At 44.1% G+C, this 10,971-nt stretch overlaps 1 protein-coding gene across 1 annotated transcript in view; it reads right to left on the bottom strand.

The window, feature by feature from the left end:
* Positions 1-351: 351 nt before the first annotated feature.
* rbpjb (recombination signal binding protein for immunoglobulin kappa J region b) overlaps positions 352-10,971 on the bottom strand; it is a gene marked incomplete at both ends in the record, with an annotated part of 39,198 nt that continues 28,578 nt past the window's right edge. The window contains 9 exons of the mRNA XM_079214913.1: positions 352-676; positions 1,753-1,856; positions 1,984-2,139; positions 2,495-2,635; positions 3,110-3,222; positions 3,487-3,624; positions 4,617-4,791; positions 5,140-5,305; positions 7,832-7,927. Of these exons, the coding sequence (XP_079071039.1) occupies positions 352-676; positions 1,753-1,856; positions 1,984-2,139; positions 2,495-2,635; positions 3,110-3,222; positions 3,487-3,624; positions 4,617-4,791; positions 5,140-5,305; positions 7,832-7,927 (1,414 nt within the window). The remainder of the gene's footprint in view (positions 677-1,752; positions 1,857-1,983; positions 2,140-2,494; positions 2,636-3,109; positions 3,223-3,486; positions 3,625-4,616; positions 4,792-5,139; positions 5,306-7,831; positions 7,928-10,971) is intronic.

Raw genomic sequence — 10,971 nt, 5'->3', positions numbered from 1 at the left:
AGAAAGGTGCCGGTGCTCCGAGGTCTGCAGGAATTTCACTCATTCCCAACACCAGAGCTGGCTAGGCAGGTCCCTAAAGTAACCACAGGAGAGGGGGCGTGTCAAGGAGAACTTTTTTTCCCGCTTATTCCCATTGGCTGACAGCGCTGTGATGTCACTCCTTCAGATTTCCCCCAGCATTTGCTCCTTTTCTCCCGCCAATTCTTTTCCATTTCAGCTTCTTTGTATCCAAAATGACTACGCAGCACTTTAGAGCGAGTCAGTCTTTGCTTATTGTTTCCCGTAGTCTTCATATACCTTGTGGTACATTTGCTCTCAAGGCATATAGTATTGAGTGGCCCCCTGTGTGCGTTAGGAGACCACGGCTGCGGCGGCGGCGGATGAGGACGTGACTCCCGCGTTGGAGGTGCTGTTGGGGCCGTAGACGCCGGGGCCGGGGTCCTGGCTGTTGTTGCTGAGCAGGCTGGAGTTTCCGGCCCGCAGGATGGCCCCGGCGGCGCTGCAGTGCGGCCGCGGCCCGGGCTCCGGCGTGTAGGTGAAGGTCAACGTGGTGGAGTAGATGATGCCGTCGTTCCTGACCAGCGTGACGGGCACCTGGACGGGCTGCCGCACCCAGCGCCAGCCCTCGCGGAAGGCGGAGATGTCGGGCACCACGCACAGCATGCTCTCCGCACACCTGAGTGTTCGGTGGGAAAGAAACAGGGACGATGTCAGACCTACCAGATTGTGTCTACGGTGCCAAGACGAGGGTTTCATTTAGGAGGGAATTATGAAAACTGTGCATCTCCAAAATGTCAGCTCCAAAAAACAGTTATAGTCAGATTTGTGACATACATTTTTCAGATAATCCAAGAGGGTTTTAAATAGTTTGTTGATCTTTCAAAGTACAAAAGTTATCAGAAAAATACAAAACTTGATTTTCATGTATTACTTCTCCTTAAGTGTCCATCAATGGACTCAAAGCCTCCGACGTGGTATCTTGCTATATAAATACACCGTAGATCTTTTTTCCTTACCGCAATGATGTCTTAATACACAGATATTAGCAGAAGTGTTATGGATATGTGTGGAAGGAAATGACAAAAGGAATTGTGAATTTAAATCTATTTGCTCGGTGTCTTGCGAATTCATTGATCCGGATCGATGAATTCGAAAGCAATGACAACGACAATTCGCAACTGTGCCCACAACAGGCTAATACAAGAGATAGTGAAAGGGGATAGCGACCGACAGATCAAAATATCTGACAGTTGACAAATTGCCATGTTAACTGACCCGAAGTCTATTACACGTCATACCCGAGCAGAACAGGGACTCTTGTTACAAATGAAGCCTCATAACATCTCAGAGGTCTTTTTACAAGCGTGTCACATTGCAGTAACTTGGCTCTTAAGGGATTGTTGGCTCACCCGAAGCAAAATAACCACTGAACAGGTTTGAAGAAGCAGCCGCGAGCCATTGTGCATTCAAAGGATCTGCAGCATCAAGTCTGACAGAGAGCATTTCGAAAGCTTTTATTAATTCAAATTACACTACTAACTTATTCATATCCCCATTATAGGCATTCAACTTAAAGCCCATCATTCTTCAATGATTTCATGATCCTTAAATTAGTCATAATAGACAATTTGTATGCTAATGAGAGAAGAAAATAGAAATTCTGGGTGAAGACATCGGATCTAATTTTGGCCAGGAAAAGGAAGGAGTCCGTCATGTAGCCGGGTGAATTCCATTAAAAAGTAAGAGGCACACCTGTACATGGTCTCCGCCTCAACGTCTCCGAACCAGACCCGCAGGTTTGGAGTGAAGTTCTGTCCCGTCAGCTCCAGCATGGCGACGTCGCCTCCACCGTTCAGCTGCAGACGAAGAAGATCATTTAGTAACCTCGCTGATGTACGGAGGAGTAAACCTACACCGTGACCAGGTCCATGTTCAGGGATAAAGCTTCTATCGGGGACCGCGTATTCAAAACAATGTCTCTACCTGTAAGCTCTCTACCACAGGCACGGGGGTGACAGGCGAGTGGACGGGACCCATGCCCTCGTAGAAAGTGTATTCAGCCTTGTCCGTGCTGATGATTGTCCAGGAGGCGCCGTCGTTGATCATCTCCTTGTTTGGTTCCTTTGGGCATGGAGTGGCCTAAGAGAAAGGAGTCATGACCTTAATGCACATCTGGTGCAGGGATAACCGCCAACAACTGGAGCCCATCAAGACTACTCTCATCATGACCGCAATCACATGTCTCTCTTTGGCTTCATGACCTTTAAAAAAGAAAATGCTGGAAAAAAAGACAAAATACCATCCTAAAACATCCCCCGATACCATCATAATAAATATGAAGAATGCATGCATGATTTGAGCCCCAGATCGCTTTCAATTCAGTCCATTTAAATAAAAAAAGGTTCAGAGATCGCTCCTTATTTCAGAGCGCTAAAGCAATCATCCTCAATGGGGTTGGTATTGACTTGACTTGGAAAAAGGGTGAGCCACTAACTTGAAACTGGATGATCCTTTCTTGGGAAAGGCACAGGTACATGCGTTCCGTGTCCTTCAGGTAGAAGGCACACTTGTGGAGCTGGGAGACGGGGTCGTCGGCGTCGAGCAGCGCCGTCTGCTTGTCCACTTTACGGATGATCTGACGGGGAGAAGAAGAAAAAAAGACGAGGATTAGACGAGAGAGAAAGGGAAGGTTGAAAAGCATAGGAGGGGGGAAGAGGATAAGAAGAAGATGAGCAAGAAAGATTGACAGACAGAAATCAGTAAAAACTGTAAAGAAACATGGAACTAATGTCAGGGTAATATTCTTTGGACAAACAAGGTCTATATGTTACTTTTTTTTTTAAACATAAAGATAGATGGTACCACTATCATCGTTATCTTAGCATAAAGACTGGAAACAGTTCAGTAATTAACATGTATGTACTTTGGGTAATCTTTATAAAAAAACTAATTTAAAAATACATTACTTTAACATAAGGACAATCTCCATTTCAATGTATTTCTTGAAGTGATTTGCATGTTTCTTGGCGTCATTTTCTTCGCTGATCAACTGCCAAGTTTCTACTTGTGTTCAGATCTTTCTAATCTTAAATGACGTGTGTTCTTTTACCAGTCTGGGCAGGGCCATGCCAGTGACGGAGCAAACCAGCTTGACCGTCTGGCCGTAGTGGATGTATCCGTCTCTCACAGTGAACTCTTCTCCTTCTGACTCCTCGTCATCCACTGAAAACGCACAACGCAGGAATGAAGAAGTCAGTGCTGCGGCGAATAACCCACGGGACACTGTTCAATCAATGGGGCCCTTTCTTTGTCTGCGATGACTCAGCTGTGTAATGACTATAATGCATTGTGGGATACATTTACAGTGAGCGGAGATAGACGCCGAGACAAAGCGACACGCCGTCAAACCACATTCCTCACTTTCCTCCCGCTGAACTTAAAGCTTTTCAGAATTCAATATGTTCGTGCTTATGCTTCGGGACTCACACAGGTGGATGTAAAAGGCGCCCCACTGCTGGGAGCTGGCGTGAAAGTTGCCACCCTCCACGTGTAGATAGCGCGTGCTGACCGTTTGGGACCGAAGCCGGTTGAACAGTGCCACCTTGGTCCCTGATGCAATGCACACTGTGGAACCACATGAAGACACAAAGACACAGACGGACCGGTTAGAACAACCCAGACGTGTGATGAGGAGGTGATGTTTACACTACAGGTGTGCTACGTGTGACATTACTGGGTTACTAGACACTCAAGTGAAGCTACGCTGCCCTCTAGTGGTTGGACATATAACACCATGGTACTGTTCTTAACAATAAGATTACTGACAATAAGACAAATCCAACAATTCAAATTGAAAATGTAAATACAATTAAACAGAATAAAAGACATTAGAAGATTTCAACAAGATTTCAATAAAAGTCTGAATTGCATATGAAATACGAGAATAAGCAATATAAAGAAAAAAATACAAAACTGAAATGTGCAAGCTTCCTTTTTTTGTAAAAACAGTGTGCTGTGAAACCTTTTAAGTGACTTGTTTTCAGATTTTCTGTGCTTTTCTCCCCTTTTTCTAGCCTCTATTCTTATTTATTACATTTATGACATCTGTGTTGGTGTGTGCATCAAAATTGTGTTGACATTTTGACCAGGCCAAAACATTATTACTATTGTTAAATACCTCCATTGCATGTGTTAAATAAAAAGTTCCCAACAATATTCTGACCGTAACTTAAGGTTCATTTAAACAATTTGAAGACTTTTGGCTTGACTATCCAGTTTGGTGAGTACAAATGTACGATGACGTGTTGAAAATCTGTTAAATGAGTGTTGTCCATAAATGACACGTTATCCTACTTTCCTGGACATTGATTTGCACATCTATAATACTGCTGTAAGAAATCTCTCTCAGTGAACATATAATGTACTGAAGAATAAACCCAAAGGGTAAAGATGGAGGCCAAATGCGTGTACACACACACACACACACACACACACACACACCACAACTTTTGACAAACAAGGGAGTGAAGCATACACTCCAGCGAACGTCAGAACGCATCAGTGTCAACACAAATAATGGACAGAAACGTGCTCGACACAAAGACGCACAAACTTACAGTCAGCGTTTTTGAGCGACTGCTTCTTTTTGGAGGGCTTGGAGATGACTTTGATCCTCTTGCTGAGGAAGACACCGATGTCCGCGCTGTTGCCGTAGAACATCTTGACAGACAACATGAAGTGCTTTCTCTTGTCGGAGTCGGATATGTACAAGGTTTTGGCTGTGCAATAGTTCTGGGTGGACAAGGTGGGGGAGGACAGAATAAGGACAGCAATCAGAACACATTAGATGTTGTTTTTCTGGTGAAAATGAATGATTCCTGGAAAAGACACACAGAGTGACACAGGAACACGGCTCACATTCCGGTTTGTTTTTCTTTCTCGGTTACATATGTGTCATCACTGTCAACAGAAGAAGCCCTCAGATGATGGGAAGCCAAGTGACAGACTTCCAGTAGTATTACTGTGAAGTGCCGGCAGGGAAGGTGTGCAGCTGTGTCAGCTTCTAGTGAATGACTCATGTATCTGTGTGAAAGGAAGTGACAGAGTGACACTGTCTGTGTGTGTGTGTGTGTGTTGTACCTTTCCCTCTAAATTAAGCTGTTGCATTTCTTGGTCGCTGTTGCCGATGCCGATGAAGGCGCACGGCTGCGACTCCTGCTCGGAGCAGCCGTCTCGCTCCATCTGCTCCTTCTTTTTCTTCCAGCCGCTGCCCATCAGGTATACGCAGGGAGGAGGGCAGAAGAACCTGAACACAAGCACAAAAACATCCATGAATGTCTGGACTTAAACTCGTTGGACCATCTGTTTTCTCCTTCATTGATAATCGCTTCAGCGGCTACCTGTTCAGCCGAATAGGTCAAAATGTTTGTTTGTTTTTCTCCCCATGTAACTAATATTTCATAGATATAGAGAGATGTATGGATAGTATGTTTTTAATCCTCCGGCCAAGACAGAAAAAGAAAAGAAATAACATCTGTATGACTGGCAAGCGTGCTCGGAAAGTTCTGTGACTATAGGATTAACTTCTACAATATTTGACCGAAAAAAAGTAATATTATTACAGAAAAGTAAATCTCAAGGACGCAAACAAAATGGTCCAAACAGTCAACAACCGATAGAAAAGACACAACGTGCATCTCTTCACTTCCACCAGAAGAGGGCAGACCTGTGCTACTCCTCTTCAAGACAGTCAGAAACGGTTCCCAACACACACTGTTGTATACAATCGAACTAAGCGCTCTTTCCTTAAGCTGTCCAGTCTAATTTAGCAGATGTTAACACAAGCAGCCCAACATGAAACCAATCTTTCCATTTCAGGATGTCATGCTGTTCCTGCTTCGCTCCTGTAAAATACTTTCTAACATCAGTACATAACTCAATAAAAAAAAAAAACTTTAGCCTTATCAAATGTGAGATCAACTCGTGACTTATCCAAAAGAACTTCAAACAAACTCATGTGCGTCAGTGTGGAACTGGAAAGCGACCTATTTGGTAAGCGTCTGTCTCTGTGGGTGTTTGTCTACTTTCACCTCCTATAATAAGCTCAAACAGAAAGAAAAAGAGCCCATTGGCATTCTCCATGCTCCCACTTTCTCGGGCTCCCTGGTTACGTTACATGCCGATGTAATCAGCGGCGCGAGACAGACGTGCGCGTCACAGGGTTTTTTTATTTCAAGCCAGAGGATGTTGAAACACTGATATGCGCACAGAGACAGAAACCTGTCTTGTGAGGGGGAATGTAGTTTCCGACTGTGTGATACAGCAGAAATCCTTCGGCTAAGCGCACTCATTCAGACACTTTTTTTCTGGATGGTCTACTGGTAACAGACACTGTGGTTTTAACGGAGCACACGCAGCTAAGGCCTTCATCAGCTAGCTACTGAACCTGTACATCCGCGTGTGACAAGAGTTTAGATTGTTCCCCTCATTGCCATTTGCTTCACTGGTGTCACTTTAAGAGGACAAGAATGTATCTGAGGAATTCCTCTCACTCTCAACCTCTCTCTCTCCCGTTGTGCTCCGACTCTCCGAGGTGTCTCAAGGGTTGGCTGATTTGCCAAGAGATAGGCCTGATGCGATCGCAAGCAGCGCTGCAGCTCGGCCAAGAAAACAGGCGGAGGATGGAGCGCTGCAGAGAGTTGCATAATGAGGGAAAAGAAGCGGGAGTAGGGGAGGTGGGGGGAGCTATAAAAACTTTTAGAGTGAGAGGTAAAAAGGTGAGAGCAGAGTTACAGGAAGGGCTTGAGGAAGAAACGATGAGCTGCAGAGTTCAAGAGAGGGCGGGGAAACTACAACAAAGAAAGACGGCAACACTTTAAGGACTTAGAAGACCTGTATGCTCTTCTCCTTGAATCCTTACACCTAGATGCTCCAAGGTCTCACCAGAAGTTCCGCCTCGCGGCCTTCACCTGAACGTGGCCTCACACAGGAGGTCGACGCTCGCTTCCTCCTCTGACCTCTTTTGATACGGGAGGTCAAGAAGGGTCGAGGTACGCTGCACTGAGGCAAGCTGGAATGTGTGCTCTTCACTCGCTCCTTAGCCGGATCCCCTTGAGTGACATACGTTACCTCTCCATAAACCCTTGCAGTGAAGAGGCCAAGTGTGTGTGTTCCTACATGATGCTAACAGCCTCCTTTAAAGCGGAGCTGTTTGCATTTAGAGTACTAAAATATAAAGTTTAAAGGCTTCTTAAGCATCCTCCAGAATAAGAGGTTGACAATTTCACATGATTGTCTTTTTGTTCTCCCCATTTGGAAAAAATTGGACTGAGGCATGAAAATGTTCAAAATTAGATTAAAAAAAGTAAAGTCTCTGCAGCCTCTGAGCACATAGACGGGATACAAGAAGACAGTTCGATTGCTCCCGGCCAAGAAATAGTCTGGCACATAACCCCCCAAAAATATTAAAGAATGAATGAACTTTCGAGGCGTTGGGTGGAGGATTTTGTTGCCTATTCGTTGCTTCAAGTAACTGGCTGCTGGCTATAGCTTCATATTCATCAAACATTTCAACTTTCAGCAAGAACGCAGAGCATATTTCCCAAAAATGATGAACGACTCCTCTGAGACGGAGAAGAAATCAGCTTTAAAAATGTGAAGTGTTAATCCTACAGTGGAGAGAGATCCAAAGAGATTACACATACTGATGAAATTGGGTGCATTTTCCATCTACGAACAACCTTCTCCACCTTACTTTATTTTCTCAAATCCAACAACTTCCAATGATTATCGAGGCCCAGGGAAACCTTGATAAAAGGCATCATACACTCACCGTTTCTCGTTGCCATAGGATTTCTGTGCAACTTTTGCGTGCAGGATCATGACAGTTTGGTCACCTCGCTCCTTCAGGTAATTCCTCATCGCTTCTCTGCAAGACAAAGAGAGAGAGAGACACAGATGTTCGTTAACGAGCCACTCTGTGACCTAGCAGATGAAGCGATAACGGGTGTGTTGAAAGTTAAAAGGCGAAGCAGAGGGAGCGTGAGGGGTTACTGTGTATCGTCCAGCCGGTTTTGAAACGATTTAGTGTAAACAAAAAAAATGATAAAAATTAAAACGTGTGAAGTGGGGAATGAGGACATACAGAAACACACATTGCACACATTCAGTACACTCGCAACGACCTCTGGAAAGCCTCACAGCCTGCTCGCCAAAAATGCTATGTTCTCCCCCAGCTGGGTCCGTTTGGGGTGGGGGTGGGGGGGGCTGAAACGTGAATGACCGGCTCAGAGGGACAGTGAGGAGCACGGGGAGGGGGAGAGAAGAGAGTGAATAGGGGGTTGTGGGGAGGGAGGTAGAGAGAGAAGACGGGAAAAGAAAACACCAGAGCTGAAAAAACAAAAAACAAAACAGAGCTGAGCTCACCAGCAAAGATTCCTCATCCCGTGTCAAAATGTTGCAAGGTCCATGCTCCAATTACTTCTGTCAACTCCAAACCCTCCCACCCCTTCTTTACAGACAAGCCTAAAATCTTCTTTTTTTTTTTAAATCATTTTTGGGAGACCAGTAGAGCTTATGCCGTGCTGAAAAGCAAGAGGTCACAGATCAGGCTTGGGTGCACAATTAAGACGCATCACACGCATGGACATCAACACACCCTGACCCAATCGGCGCTCCGGCACAGATGTCAGTGACACCTGACACGCCGGGCTGCTCGGAGGGCTTCCCACTCAGACGCACAGCTTTCCACTCTGCCACGCAATACTGGGCGGCATGGTCGGGTTAGACAAGGCTTTTGTTATTGAAAGCAAGGGGCCCCTCACAGTGTGTTTGGGGGGGGGGGGGGCACAGAGGAGGAGGAAGGAAGCCGGAGAGGGATTTTGGTTCATCCAATTCATAATGGAGCAGGGAAACGTTGTATTTCTCACCTCACTGTGTGATAAGACAATTGTTTTTTGGGCGTCAAATCCGCAATTTGAGTCTCGCGGCGGCGCAGAATGCTTTTGCTCTGTTCAGTATTTTCTAAAGTGCAACTGAAAATAAAAAGGAGGTACAATCCTGGAATTCCAAACACTTGAGGCCATTTAACTGATCCGATGCAAGTCTGATACCGTTTACACACCACATGGAGAAAATTATTTTCTTTTCCTATATCAAGCCAGGAGAAGAAGAAGAAGAAGAAGAAGAAGAGAAAAAAAAATAAAAAAAAGGTGCAACACAACTCAAGCCTCTCAAAAGTCGTGGTTTGATTAAGACGCATCTGACTCTTGACGTGCTTTTTTCTCATGTTTGCATTAAGTGACACAACCTTCCTTCAGGGCCAGAGCGAGCGAAACACCCACCGGTGTCCGATACTGACTCGTTGAACTCCTTTAGGCTCCTGAGCTCACGGTTATTGATCGTGTGCAGAACACACAGCCATCTCACAGACTTGCAGGAAGGGTGACATCACAGATAAAACGACACACGTTGTGGCTGTAGTCCGTTCTATTTTAACATAGTTAAATTGCATTTGCTTTGTGTGTGTTGAATTTGTGAGCCTCTGTGTTGCATGTCTTGTTAGTACTTGACAATGTCCAAGAGTCTCTTGAATGATGATACTAATATATATATATACATATATATATACATATATACATATATACATATATATATACATATATACATATATATATACATATATACATATATATATACATATATACATATATATATACATATATACATATATATATATATATATATATATATATATATATATATATATATATACACATATACATATATATATATATATATATATATATATATATATATAACGGTTCCCACTCTATTCATTGCTTGTGCACGCATTGTAAAGCGTCAATATTGTATAACCTTGTATTTAATCGTTTCTGTTTTTCATTTCTGTTTTGGGGTTTGTTTTGTAACATCTGCCTCTCGGGACTACAGATGAAAAATAGCCTCTTGGCTAACTCTGGCGCATTCACAGATCACTTATCAAATAAACAATTATTAACCCCTGACACAGTTATGCTTCAAGCAGCAAAAATGCAACCACGTTCCAGATTCCTAATTATGAGGATCTGACGCTTTTTCTTTGACCGACGTGGCAGTGTGAAAACAGCACCTGAAGTTAAAAGGAACGGAACAGTCCATCTATCCCATTTTCTCCTCCTCGCGTGCTCGATACTGAACCGCCCTGCTGGTATGCATTTGCGTGATCCAATTATTTCATTGTTACCAATTGCCCCCAAAAAGCAGAAAATTGAATCAGCCACATACCTGACTCTTTAATCAAAAGTCATCTCATACGTTGCTGCCCGGCCATACGACACTAGCGTCTCACACGAGCGCTGGGTTGGTTTCGTGCGACAGCCCTGACTTGTGGTTAACACTGTTGCGCTGCTCACTAAGCCGTTCCAGACCACTGTGGCTGAGTTGGGGAGAAACCGTTTCCCCGGTCAAGACGGAAATGCTTCACTCTGAAGCCTTCACTCACAATGGTTCCTTCATGAAGTGCCATCTGCAATGTCCTCTTAAGCATTGTGATCCACATCCCAGCTACCACTAAACAAACCTCTGAATAGATACCAAAGATGCCCCGCATGTGGCAGCACTCAAACGAAACACAATACCCTGGGTTCAAAGGAATAACATAAACCCCGGTGGTGGGTCTCCATCTTTTACAAACTCGTGTTGTGTAGCAAAGCATTGTTGAATAGAAACCCGCCGAATTTGAGATTAAATTCTAGTGGGGGGAATCCAAGGTTTACAAATATACCAAATATTTCAAAATGTGAAGAAGACGATGCTCGAAAATATTCCCATTTGATGTGATGTTGCATCCAAACAAATCACGGCATCTTGGCTTTGAATATTTTTGAATAGAAGACACAAAATATTTATAAACATGACAATGTCATACAGATGGGAAGTGGGGAAATCCAGGAAAAACAATCGCTTAAACTT

The sequence above is a fragment of the Taurulus bubalis genome (genome assembly GCF_910589615.1).
Source record: "Taurulus bubalis genome assembly, chromosome: 3".
NCBI lineage: Eukaryota > Metazoa > Chordata > Actinopteri > Perciformes > Cottidae > Taurulus > Taurulus bubalis.
Note: the sequence above shows the minus strand (reverse complement) of the source record. Positions and strands in the feature narration are given on the sequence as shown.